General features: G+C 41.8%; 2 protein-coding genes across 3 annotated transcripts in view; one reads left to right on the forward strand and one right to left on the reverse strand.

Annotated features, from left to right (window-relative positions):
- Positions 1-8,510, forward strand: part of dnd1 (DND microRNA-mediated repression inhibitor 1) — a 17,253-nt gene extending 8,743 nt beyond the window's left edge. The window contains exons 3-5 of the mRNA XM_046031400.1: positions 1,944-2,269; positions 5,133-5,265; positions 7,706-8,510. Coding sequence (XP_045887356.1) covers positions 1,944-2,269; positions 5,133-5,265; positions 7,706-8,232 — 986 coding nt within the window. The 3' untranslated portion in view covers positions 8,233-8,510. The remainder of the gene's footprint in view (positions 1-1,943; positions 2,270-5,132; positions 5,266-7,705) is intronic.
- The window catches only part of setd7 (SET domain containing 7, histone lysine methyltransferase), a 519,573-nt gene that overhangs the window by 21,737 nt on the left and 483,429 nt on the right, over positions 1-14,407 (reverse strand). The gene's annotated exons all lie outside the window — the stretch shown is intronic.

The following is a 14,407-nucleotide window of genomic DNA, read 5'->3' on the forward strand; positions in this document are numbered from 1 at the left end:
GGACAGAGCGTTTGCTGTCAGGGCCCCGAGGCTCTGGAACAGCCTGCCCGAGGAAATCAGGTCGGCTGAGTCAGTGAACTCTTTTAAGTCCCTTCTTAAAACATACTTTTATAGGAGAGCTTTTCCCGATCTTATTTGACTTTATTTATCCCTTTTATTTTATTGTATTTTACTAATTTTATATTAAATTTTCATGCTCTTATCTTTTTTTGTATTATTCTTTACACTTGTTAAAGCACTTTGTAACTTGTTTTTGAAAAGTGCTCTACAAATAAGGATTATTATTATATGTGAGAAATAACTAAAGCTGGAAAGTCAGTAAACACTTGTGGGGTCAGCTAATGTTCCCTGTTACACCTAAGAAAATTCTTTAACAGTATAAGTATAGGTGCAGCCCTCTAAAGCTTGATTTATACTCCTGTGTAGGGTCTACATTCGTAGCTATGCCGTTACACCGCCAAACGCTAGTTGCCGGTAGTGCTACAGTGTCCACTGTGTTGACTCCGCTAACGTGAATGGGGGTAAGAGTGGTTGTAGTAGTGACTGCATAGGGTACGGGGCTACACAGAGGCTACGCCGTCAATTTGACGCAGAAGTATAAATGCGCTATGGTTAGTTTGTTCATCCCTCCCCCAAGACGTACAGTCTACGCCCACCTACTACATGGACCCCACCTCGGTCTCACCTAGTGTATAGAAGTGTATAAGTTGAGCTTTTTATTGAGTAAAAACATGTCCCATCTACCGTAGATCGTAAACAACTTTACAACAAATTTTAAAGTCTAATTTGACTAAATAAAAAACTAGAAAATGCACTCAGGTTAGGTCTGCTACTTTTAAAATGTTTGTTCTGTGAATGGAATTCGGATCCATCAGGGCTAACATGCTAACTTGTTCACAGTAAAGTACGATTGCTGCAATCAAGTAACAAACACATATTTTCAGAACTTACCAGGTAGTTCAACTTCCTTACTTACTTTTCTCCAAGCAATGTCCGTTTTTTCCGTTATATAAATATGTAGTAGTGTCGCAGAGCTCTGGACGCCCACTGACGCTAACAACAACAGTGGAACCAGAAACACATAGGAGCTCGCGGTTAAAAAATTAATTTAATAAAAGCAGTTAACTCTGAGCTCCTCCCGCCGGATACGATGCAGTTGTAGCAGCAAAATCCTGTCCAAAAGCTCAGGTGCTGTCTCCTCCACCGCTCCCCGTCACTCAGAAGCTGTCTGTCAGCTAGCAGAGACCCTCCAAACAAAGCACTGAAGCCGTAGGTCACATCCAGACAATGAGTATTGATGCCAATAAAAGGCAGTATTGTATCATTTTTAATGTCAGGGTATTGCAATACCTTTCTAGTATCGGTATACCGTGCAACACTACTCCAGATCATTAAAAATCTGCCCCTTTCTTGGTGTAAATTTGTCTGAAAAAGCTACTTATGTTTTTGCCGATAGTCTCTCCTTGCTTGCAGTTGAATAAGGCCCATAGTGATGCACAGCCTGGTGAAGGTTTTCATTTCTTTCACCTTCTTTCAACAGTTGCTGAATGAAGTTTCACTTCTGCTTTGATTAGCATTTGAATTTGTATCTGTCAGAAACGGCAAACTCTCCGAAATCCTCCCCCTTCTCCTTAAACATGTCTCTTACCAAAGGACCCTTGGCTAGCGGGTTAGCATTCACATCAAAATCTGGCTCTGAATCTTTTAATTCATGTTCTTTTAATACATTTAGTTCAATGTTTTTGTAGTAACTGCTGACACTGGCATAAATGTCCTTCACTCACCCAGCTTATCAGCCATTATCACTGTCTGAAGCGCAGCTTTGGAAACTTTTTTTTTTGTGGTCCACACAGAGGCTAAGAGGCTAAAAATAGCTGTGACAAAATGTCAGATAAAACCAGGCAGCATCACTCACTCCCATCTCCTCTTCATTCTGCTGTCAGTGTGGGATGGCCCTGCCCCTGGAGCCCGCAGTGAGGTTTTCATCAGCCAGATCCCACGGGACGCCTACGAGGATCTGTTGATTCCCCTGTTCAGCTCTGTGGGGCCCCTCTGGGAGTTCCGGCTAATGATGAACTTCAGCGGCCAAAACCGCGGCTTTGCCTACGCCAAATACGGCTCTCCAGCTGTAGCTACAGACGCCATCCGCCTGCTGCACGGTCACATGCTGCAACCCGGCTTCCGCCTCAGTGTCCGCCGCAGCACAGAGAAGAGACACCTCTGTGTGGGAGACCTGCCAGCTGCCACCAGGCAAGAGGACCTATTGCAGGTACAACCGCGCTGTGGCTTGTCTTTGTCATAGAAATGTTTTTGTTTTAGCTGAAGTGGAAGAAAACTAATAAACTCACTGTAAAAGAAATACCAAAAATATCTTTGAATAATTCTATATATATATCTTAGCTTCAGGTTGCATTTTGTTGATTAGATTTGCCTGATTAGACTGTGTGTCCGTGTGAGTGAGTGTGATTGGCTAGCATAAACCTCACTGTTTTTTACTGCTGTAGTAGGGCTGGACGATATGGCCAAAAATGTTATCACGATAAAAAGTTTAATATCTTTTGATATCGCTAATTATCATGATAAGTATCAGATCATTATTTCTTTTGAAAAGGCTGATTTCTGCTCCTGAGTGAAAGTTGAAGAAAACTGATGGTTAATTGACCCTTCGCTAAAGCCTGGCCCCCTTAGTTACTGTTGCTAAGTCTGACAAACTGTCAGTGCTGCCACTGTCTATTACTGCACTCCCCGGAGAAATATTGTCAAATTTGTTGGAAAAAGCGATCTCGGAAAGAAGCAGACAGTTTTGCAGTTGCATTATACATTTGAAGGTTGTATTCAGGCTGTCACACTGACTGAAACGGACGTGAAAAAAAAGCCTACCAATCACACAGTACAAGTGAACCACCGCATCCCCTGACGATTGAGACAAAAGGCAATGATATGAACGATCAACACTGTTCCTGTAAAGCTGGTAGGCCTCTATTCATTATTACAATCATTAAAAAGCAGAACAGTAGGACTTTATTACGTTCCATTCAGTAGGAAGTTAGCTAGCATTAGCTAACTAACATTACATTAGGAATAATCCACAGACATTTTTCAGAATTTATTTTAGGTTTTGGAAAGAGAATAAATCGTACTTCTCCTTTCAACCTCTCCGGGTAGCGACTAGTAGTGCCCCAGGAACAGCGTTTGACCATGTCTTAGAAAAATGCAGCCAAAAAAAGCTAGAAAATGACTCTTTTTGTGTTAGTCTGTCAGTGGCATATCCGTACCGCCAGCAAGAGCCAAACATTTATTGAGTATTTGTTATATTGTTATTGAAAAAAATCTATATTGCAATAATTATTGTGATTGTTTTATTGTTCAGCCCTAAGCTGTAGCACTTAACACCTTATTATTCTGAAGGTCAGACCAGAATTGGACCGGTGAAAGTGACATGTGCAGGGTTGTAAGCATAAACTGCAGGAGCTAACGTGGCTAACCAGCTAACAAGAGCATTCTACAGTTTTCAGCATTATTGTGTATGTGATTGTAGAGAAAGCTTTTTGACACTTGAACTCAACAGCCAAACAAAAACACCCCTCCTGTTGGTGCTCCTTCAGAAGCTCCGCCCCCAAATTCATGGACGAGCATTGCCAAGGCAACAACAATAACAACTGGGCACTAACAAATGGTGGACGTGCACAGACAACCACAGCATCCAAAACACAACGGAGTAAAAACTAGCTATGCAAAACTAACATGCAGAGAGGATGAGAAGGTCCCAGAGCCAACACACCAGCTCCAGACAGAGCTACTCACAGCTCTCCTGCTACTTTAGCTAACATCACAACAACCGCCAAATCAATACTGACTAACTGGTCGTATGAAACAGCAGCACTAATGTTACCCACCTCCACATCTGTCTCATGCCGTTCAACTCTCTGAGGTCTCCCACTGTTGGAAAGCCTCGCGGATGTTAATGTGGCTCTGTTGTGTTTCTTAGCCATCTCTCAATTGCTGTTAGCGTGTGCCAGGTTTACTGACCCTCTCGCTCCCGCTGCCCCATGGTCCTGTGCATGAACACGAACGCCACAATTTGCCTGGAATAGTGTTGTGAGGTGGAGTGCAGGCCACTTTGTTTCCTATTTACAGAGCCAAGGCTGTGTACAAACAACGGATTTTCATGTGAGTGCAAATACAGAACAGACTTCGAGTGGACCGTGAGAAGATATTTCACTGAAAGTGTATTGCATTGGCTTTCTCCAGAATCACATACCCCACGTTTATTGCAGTTCCCTTCTACCATTGTTTTGCACTCACCCCAACCAAACGGTATCCTTCCCTCTCTGCAGCTTGGATTTATTATGCCACGGGATTATACCTCAAGGATAAGGAAAATATTTTCTAAATGAAAGGCCAATCGCAGCGCTCTCTCAAAGTGGCTGTTTACTGGAAAACCTGGGGATTTCATGATCGAAGTTCAGTCGCATCGCACTCTCTGTGTGGCAGACGAGCAAAGATTAATCTGTAATTGGTGAATAAGTCTCACCCCAATCTCACTGAAATTAAGTGCTATTATAATCACTAAATTAAAAATTAAATTGGCAAACTCTTCTATAAGCTTTAACAACATGTCTCACATAAAGCAAAACTAAATTGAAGTTTAATTTGGACTGAGTACATTGTTATTGGTACATGAAGTTTGGGATGTGATCAACCAGAATAACACACCAGTGTCTGTGTTGTATGTGCTGTGTGGTAAAACACATTGGGGGCTGTAGTGGTCAATAAAAGGTTTAATAAACCATTGCTTTTAGGTGAACCTTTGCTAGTGTTAGCTAACCTCACTGCCATAGAGAGATGAAGTCCTGACACTGCCTCCTGGCTAACATCTGTTTCGCCAACGTGTTACTATCCATATCCATGGCAAATAAGTAGCACTTGATAGGATTAATTTGTTGGCATACAGAACACACACTAGTTCCCATTAAGATTTACCAGCGGTGCAATGTACTAAACACTTCATTGTAACTTTTGGTTTGTCCCGAGCCTGTCATGCCACACTAACAACTGGTAGAGATCCAATGTACAGAGAAGTAAAAAGCACAAAGAAGTCCGAAGTAAAAGCTCTCAACATCTGCTCCCAGGTGCTGCGCGTTCTGACGGAGGGGGTGGAGAGAGTGTCTGTGAAGGCTGGACCTGGTATAGAGGGGGTGTCTGCTATAGTCGCCTTCTCATCCCACCATGCTGCTTCTATGGCCAAGAAGGTGCTGGTAGAAGGTGGGTGAGCTCCTGCTGATGGTGATGGACTGATACATGGGGTCTGTGTATCGTTCTATTTATATTGTTAAACTTTGATATGATGCAGGATAAATAAAGACATTTTTAATCTAGCCAGGTCATTTTCACAATGATCAAAGAAAAATTTCAATTTTATTAAGTTATTATTTCTGTAAGTGGATAACCTGTACAGCTACTCATAACTAATCCACACTTGATGCTATATTTTTGGGGAGTTTTTCTGTGGCAATTTTCCGGTAGCTAATTTTCTGGCTATGGCACAGAAACATTGCCTCTGTTAGTTTTACCTTTAAACCTCTGATTGGTGGGTTGTTTCCAAACAGGGAAACGTCAATAGAGCTCAACAGTGAGGTTCCTGAGGTAAAAATCCCATTCATATTCATAATTTAGGAACCAGCCGATGTAAACTTACCACTAGCTATAAGACTGTGATACAGGTGCATCTCAGAAAACTAGAATATAATTTTTTCTGTAATTCAAAAAGTGAAACTTTAATATATTGAAGATTCATTAATAGGGATGTGATGACATCTTGTACCACGAGATCTCGCGAGATTAAAATGTGACAAGATTTCTCGTCAGTCTAAAAGCAAATGACATTTTTTCACATGCTGTCAAGCCACACAATAATTTTCTTACACAGTGAAAACCAAATGTATAACTGATGAAGTCGACTCGCGGAGCGAATCAACTCCTTCCCGCTGGTGTGACAGCTCGCGGGTGAAGTGTCTCATCAAACCCCTATTCATTACACATAAAGCGTGGCATGGAGGTAGCCTGTGGCACTGCTGACGTGTTATGGAGGCCCAGGTTGCTGTAATAGCAGCCTTCAGCTCGTCTGTATTGGTCTGGTGCCTCTTATTGTTCTCTTAACACCTTATGGATTCTGTGGGGTTCAGGTCTGGCCAGTTGGCTGCCCAACCAAGCACAGTAACATCATGGTCAGCAAACTAGTTCCTAGTGGTTTTGGCCCTGTGGGCAGGTGCTAAATCCTGCTGGAAAAGGAAATCAGTGTCTCCATAAAGCTTGTCAGCAGATGGAAGCTGGAAGTGCTCTAAAATCTCCCGGTAGACGATGCATTGACTTTGGACTGAAACACAGTGGACCAACACCAGCAGATGAGATGGCACCCCAAATCATCACTGACTGGAAGCTTCACTCTGGACTTCAAGCAACATGGATTCTGTGCCTCTCTACTCGTCCTCCAGACTCTGGGACCTTGCTTTCCAAATGAAATGCAAATTTTCTTTCATCTGAAAAAAGGACTTGGGACCACTGAGCAATGGTCAGTTCTTTTTCTCCTTAGCCCAGGTAAGACGTTGTCTCTGGTTCAGGACTGGCTTGACACCAGGAATGTGACAGTTGTAGCTCAATTTGTGGACTCGTCTGTGCCTGGTGGCTCTTGATGCTCTTGAGCCACTCCTTGGGAAGCTCCCCCAAGTTCTTGAATCAGCTTTGCTTGACAATCCTCTCAAGGCTGAGGTCATCCCTGTTGCTTGTGCACCTTTTCCTACCACCCTTTAACCTTCCAGTCAACTTTCCATGAATATGCTTTAATCCAGCACTCTGTGAACAGCCAGCCATCCATGGAAATGTTTAAAACTACAATCTAGTCTCACAGTGGGAATCGAACCCAGGTCTCCTACACCAAAGGCATCTTATCTATGCGCCATCACCACCCCCCTAAATGCCCTGTTTTTATTCAAGTGAAAGTTTATGGCGGGATTTGGCCATTGTGATATTGTAATTTTCATACTAAGCATTGATTGACCAGGGCGGGCAAGGCGAGGAGCCAGGACAGAGGGCCGTGGAGAGTTGAGGATGTGGCGGGGCGGCTTCACGGGTGAAGACAGAAGGCCTTATACATTTTAATTGTCTATTTTATTGTTGTTTTTTTAAATGTGTTTCTTTTGCTGCAAATTCTGTGTGTCTCTGTTTTCTGTAAAGTGTACTGGGACCACACAGCTGGTGATTTTACACTTTAATAATAAACTTTTTTAAATCAGAAAAAATGTTTTATGATGTGCGCTTGGTTCAAAAGACTTAAAACCGCACCGGTCCAAAGAATTTGCGTAACTTTCCAAAACAGCAAATTGGACATTCACACTCTCTTCAAGCTATGATTGCTCAGCTGTGTGGAGGGGCCAGGGTTTAAACGTCTCTCTGTGCTCTTAATCCACTTTTACCAATAATTTGTAGCTTTTCATGTTCCTATTGTATTGTGTCATCTGTTGTTACCGACATTATATTTGTATAACACACTTCTGCCACTTTTGATTGGACACCACATCATACAGTTATTTTCTAGCATAACCCGACAATTTATTTATTTTTTATTCAAAATAATTGCAGCCATTCTCAACTTCTGTAGAAAATAGCTGTGGTCACTACTGAACTTCATTTTCTTTTTTTCCTCTAGCATTCAAGAAACAGTTTGCTTTGACCATCTCAGTCAAGTGGCAGTCTACATTGAAGCCGAGCCCAGAGGAGCCATTACCTCCAAAGAAACCTTCAGAAGGCCTCCTGCCTTCACCCGTGAAGCCGCCCCGCCATATCCTGAACTCTCCACGGCCCTCTGTCCTGCCTCCTCGCCTCGCCCGTCCTCCATCCGTCCCTCCGGGTTTCTGCCGAGCAGTGGGAGGACCCACTGCACCCCAGCACCCTCCCCCTTCCAGGTCCTCTACCACCTCCTATTCATCCCCTGTGATGCTCCTGCATAAGATGTGTGAGGCGACTGGGGCTGGCCAGCCGCTCTATGACATGTACTACAGCCACGCTGGGCCTGATGGATTCCTCTACTTTACCTATAAGGTGTGTATCCCTGGAATAACCACAGCCTTCAAAGGACTGGTTATGATCTTGCCGGGATCCACTGCCGCCACCACACTGGAGGAAGCTCAGCGGGCTGCAGCCCAGCAGGTCCTGCAGAGGGTGTACAATAACTAGCTGGCCCACTGAAAAGCTTATCAGATTACGGTACACCTAATTTTACAGCACTGTTTCAGGCTCTGTTCGTAGTTTGTTGTTTCATGCATGCTTTTATTAGAGTAGTATTAGACTTGTTTGTCTTGTTTAAACGTATGTGCTTTGTTTTATGCATGCTTTTATTATAATAGTAGTAGTAGACTTGTTTGTCTTGTTTAAATGTCTGTGCTTTGTTTCATGCATTGTGCGTTACTATCGGATTGGTTGCTCATTTTAAATAAATGAGGTTTGACAACAAACTGATTGTGTAGTGTCCTATAAATGTATGGATAATGGAAACGTTTAGAGAGATGACATTTTAATTTCATTTGAAAGCGGTAGTAGTTGTAGCTTTTCTTTTTACTTTTAGCATGTACTGCAGCTGACCTTACAAATGCATACTGTTGTATGCAGTATGGATAAAATTGACACAAACTACTAAATCATTACATTGCGCTTTGAATCTTGACCATTTGCTGAGTGCAAGTTGACTCAAGGGTTGACATATTTTAGACAAGATTTACTCTGAAAGAATGAATGAAATACACGGTGGTGAGTTGGCTGGTCCTCAGTTGTTTTACTTTTTTTCTTGTGTTAACTGCCAACTGAACTTGGAACAATACAAATGACAAAAATATAATACAAAAATCAGTTTGATATTTAAATCAATATATCCAAATACAGTAATAACCATACATTCCCTAAATATTTTCATTTAAAATGAATAAGATGACAGACTCACAATAAACACAATAGGCTGTTATGTACAGAAGTAAGCTATTAAATTGATGAATTCTATATTGGATAATAAAAGTACTCATTCTCGATCATTCTGGTATCTAAATTTATAAAATTAAAATTCTTATCATTACTTGTATAAGGGCCCGTGTCCACCAAAGCGTCAGCGTCTATTTTCAGTTTATTGCAATGGGAGCGCCGCATTTTTCCAAGCTGGTAAAAACTCCAGGAGCGTTACGAAGCGCTGAGCGTTTTTTCCGCGCTGGGCGTTTTTTGTCCGGTCGCAGAGAGTTGAAAAATGTTCAACTTTGGGTAAAAACGCTGTGCTCATCACTGTCACTTTTTACCCAGCCGTCCAATCACAGTGCAGGAGGGGCGGGACAAACACCACACCGAGCTCATGCAATCTTGAACGAAACAATGTGCCTACTCGCCGAGGTGTTTGCTCGCCCGCATAATCTCATGGACCCACGTACGGAGTCTGTTCTCTCATGTTTAAGCTTTCTCTTCATGCAGAGCAAGTAGGCCTACGTACTTCGTGGTGAAATTTGCAGCACATCACCTCCACGGAAATTATGTATCATAGCAACCACAGCGTCTCAAACAATAAAACAATTATCTCCTTATTAAGCCTACTTCAGTCACAAAACAATTACATTAATGATCAATCTCTCTCATTCATCTTCTTTGTTTAGGTATGATGTAATAAAACACATGGGCTGCCTGGTTGCATAGGCAACGAGTGTAGGCCTATATTAAAACATACACACAATATGGTAAAATAAAACAATATATACAGTTATTTTTATACATATACAGACATGTAGACACTCTGAACATTCCACAGTGTATTTTTGAAAATGCATCTGGGGTGAATGTAAACAGCAACCAACCAGATGATAATATGAAAGTTTAATCTTCACAATAAACAGTCTGACATTTGGGAAACAGAGTCCATCTTGACTGCGTTTGAGCACCAAGCATCATCGGTGTAAAACAGAGCCCACCGTCTCTCGTCTTGCTCTGACGGAACATGGACCACCTGCCGTGGGCTGCTAATCAATGGTCCGAGGCCTCCGGGCTCTGCCAGTGGTCTACATTCTATTAGCTAAACGTTTGATTGTAACAAAATAAAACAAAGAACGTAAACAACAAAATACTCTAACAATAAATCCTAAACATAAATATGTATCAGTGGAGTCAGGCAAACATCACAAACGACTCCCTTCGATGTTGTGACAGGTGAAAATGGACAACCACTCATCGTAAACAGCAAGCTAGTGCCGACTGGTCCCGGCAGGCTTGGGGAGTAATGGTTTATAGGTAACGGCGTTACGTAATCAGGATACCAAAAAAAAGTAACTATTCCGTTAAAGTACAGAAAATAAAGACGTAATCAGATTACAGAAAACGTTACATTTTGAAAAATTACACATATGGGATTACTTTAAGCAGAAAGTTTCCATGAAATACAAAATGCAGTGTTATTTGCCTCCATATATGTTTTTTATACACAGTCTATATGTACGTGTTTCTGTAAAAACCCAAAGCTAGGGAGGGACGTGTCGTGGGTTTTACATTCCCCAGTAGTGCTGAGTGAATACGGCAGCAGGACCTGGACCGAACACATCCTCCAAGACCGAAAGAGGCCAGTTTGACCACTGGGGAAACAGTACCGAGGTGGTTTTCTTGCCGGGTTTGGCTCTTTGCACCCCAAGGCTGAGTCAGCTAATAGAACAGCTAACTGACTGAGCAAACTAGCCACAGACACAGGCAGATAGCTACAGTTAGCGGTTTAGCAAAAAGTAAGAAGCTCTGTGTAAATCATCACAGTACTGGATTCCCTGTTGGTTTCTGAGGCCGTGTTCGGTCCTGTTGACCGTCAGGTGTAGGTACCGGATGTGCTTGGGGGCCTGCCGGTAACATCACATAACGTGATTGGCTGTACATTTGTATGATGACATGGCAGATCAACTATGGAGATCCCAGAGCTGTTAAATAATCTTATTTAAGTAAAAAAATTGTATCTAAAATTAAATAATCTTATTTAACGGCTCTGGGAGAACTTATACAATGAAATACAGCTCTACTTATTAAGCAGGACTTACAACAGCCTGACATTTATAAATGGGGCACTAGTGCCCCATTTATAAATGTAGGTATCAGATCTGTCGTACAGCCAATCACCATCTGCCACGTCATCATACAAACATACAGCCAGTCACCTTATGTGACGTTATCAGTTGGCGCAGGCCCCTGAGCAGATCTGGGGCAAGTTAATGTTCTGCACCGGTTTCCAACGTTTTCGGATTGAATGACATTTCCTTACAACGTTTGACAACGGGCTTCGATCATAGGCTTCGATGTATGTTTTCTTCTGTTTGGTGAGGTGTTAAGGGGCGGCTGTGGCTCAGGAGGTAGAGTGGGTTGGCCGTTAATCCGAATCCCTGGCTCCCCCTGGTTGCGTGTCAAAGTGTCCTTGGGCAAGATACTGAACCCCGATTTGCCCCTGGCGGCTGTTCCGCCAGTGTATGAATGAGTGTGAATGTTAGTTTCTGTTTGAGCACTTAGGCTCAGTGTATGAATGTGTATGACTGGTGAATTTGAGTGGTTGAAAAGACTAGAAAGGCGCTATACAAATAGGGAGCATACCCATCTCAAGACAATCAGTGATATCTGTGAGGTGCCTACGCAGAGCCCAAAGGACACTATGTTGGATCAGATGTATGACCAGGCCAGTTAAAGCCAGTTAAAGCCTGGTCCCCACCTTCACCAGCTTTTTAAACTTTGTTTAACTTTGTCAAAAAATACTCTATTAACTTTCCACTAACTATAGTCCACTAAACTTCTCTGGAAACGGTGAGAGTCTATTAAATTCTATTATAAAGAGTTTATTCCGATACAGGACAGATAAAGCAGTACAACATCCCTGCAGGTTGGAGGATGGTGCCAATCCTCTGGTCTGCAGACACCTTATACAGGTGAAACTCGAAAAATTAGCATTTTAGCTAAGATGCTTCTGACGTTGTTTGTTGTTCGGGAGCGGCTTGACAAGAGGAATACGACATTTGAAGCCCACGTCCAGGACCCGTCTGTGTGTGGTGGCTCTTGATGCAGTAACTCCAGCCTCAGTCCACTCCTTGTGAAGCTCCCCCCCACATTTGAATGGTCTTTAACTGACAATCCTACGGTCATCCCTGCTGCTTGTGCACCTTTTTCTTCCACACTTTTCCCTTCCACTTAACTTTCTATTAATGTGCCTTGATACAGCACTTTGAGAACATCCAACTTCTTTTGCAGTTACCTGTTGAGGCTTTCCCTCCTAGTGGAGGGTGTCAATGATGGTTTTCTGCACAACTGTCAGGTCAGCAGTCTTCCCCATGATTGTGATTTCCACTGAACCAGACTGAGAGACCAATTAAAGGCTCAGGAACCCTTTGCAGGTGTTTAGGATTAATTAGCTGATTAGAGTGTGACACTTTGAGCCTACAATACTGAACCTTTCACAATATTCTAATTTTCTGAGATTTTGAATCTGGGGTTTTCATAAGTTGTCATCAAAATTATATCAAATAAAGGCTTGAAATATCTCACTTTGCATGTAATGAGTCTATATAATATATTAGTTTCAACTTTCAAGTTGAATTACTGAAATAAATGAACTTTTGCACGATATGCTAATTTTTCAAGTTTCACCTGTAGATACCCCTCTGGGCTGGTTTGCCCCCTCCTCTCCTTATGGAGAACTTCATGCTCTCTGCTGTCATGTGTTGTTTTACCAATTAACACCGTTTTCCAGCTGTCATTCATTACAGTGTTGTTGATTTTCTATATTTTTACATTACTGGATAAGAAGTTCTCCATTACATTTCAACTTCAGTCTCACCGTATTTTTTAAAAAGTTATACATGCATAATTTGACACACAATTGTATGTCTTAAAAAATGAATACAAGAATAACATATGTAATGCTGTATCTTTCATTAATGCTTGGTTTCTTACATTAATCTTGATGTAGTGCTGCCTGTTTTCTGCTCATCATCTATCTGTGGCTTTTTTTTTTCGTAAAGCGTCTGTCGTCTTTTCCATCATCCACTATCTGACGCGTTTTTGTAAAGTCGTCTTTTCTGTTCAGCAAAAATTCCTTCAGCAAGTTCACTCAAAGCTCACACAGTCTGTAATAATCAGAGGTTGGAAGTTGACAATCAAACCCTTAATCGGTAATTAAACATGTAATCTCAATCGGTAATTAAACATGTAGTCTTAATATCAGCAGACTAATACATCAACAGTCTCTCATGTAGTCATAACAACAGTAGATAACGGCAGAACGAAGCATGCACTGTCACAGCAGATTTTGAACACCTGCAGCCAGTACTCCCACTCAGAGATCTAACCACAGTGAGCTTGTTTCTGTGTTCATGACTACAGTTCACCACTTATAAGTAAAGACAAGGCACATATACGTAAAAAGAAAATGATTAAGGATAATAAAATGATTAAGAATGATTATTTAAGAGAGATTAATACTGATTAAGGATAATCATGACTGTTTCTTGACTGATGTCTGTTTTTTGTCTGCACTGCCCCCCCTCTCTGTGTCCTAGGCATGCCCTCTGCTGATCATGCTATTTTAAACACAACCTGACTTTGTGGAATAAACTGGTGTCTTTTGTGCTCTGTGCTAGAGACAGGACATTCTTACTGTGATGGACTATATTGATGTATGTTTTGTAACACAATTTTTTACTAACTCTGCTTCTACATTTTCCTTTGCTGGTGTCTTGATGCTGCCTTGCTGTCTCACTGTGCTTCCACACTCGTGCACGTCTTACTGCTGAGCCTGGGCAGTTAGATACAAAAAGGAGCTGTAGGGTTTTAACACTGTGATCCTAACTTTACACTATAAAATAACACTTTAAATTAGGACAATGTAGACCACCATCGCTCTAATAATTAATGACAACAATTTAGGCTATAATACACAACAAGTACCCACCCAGCCACAGCCTGTTCACCCTGCTGCCTTCTAGGAAGAGATAAAGAACTTTCAGCTGTCTTACCACCAGACTGCAGCTTTTCCCCCCAAGCTATCAGACTGTTAAACTCTAATTCATCCGCAAATATGGATGCTAAATTAATACAAAAAGTGCAGAATGAGTCATCAAGGTTTTAAAATGGTTTTCCAAATGACAAACTCTTAAATATCATCAAGAATACCTACAAAATAACTTTTATTGTCATTGACGGACCAGATACTGCCATAGTGGTGACATAGTGCAAAGCCAATCATATAAAACATTTAAACATGGATTGTGGGAATGGGAGATTTTGTTATTATGTTTCTCTAAAAACCCGCTGGGCAGACTGCGCATCATTGATACTGTCTTGCCTTCATTTGCCTATTTGGCACTGAAGT

Source organism: Micropterus dolomieu, linkage group LG19 (assembly GCF_021292245.1).
Source record: "Micropterus dolomieu isolate WLL.071019.BEF.003 ecotype Adirondacks linkage group LG19, ASM2129224v1, whole genome shotgun sequence".
NCBI lineage: Eukaryota > Metazoa > Chordata > Actinopteri > Centrarchiformes > Centrarchidae > Micropterus > Micropterus dolomieu.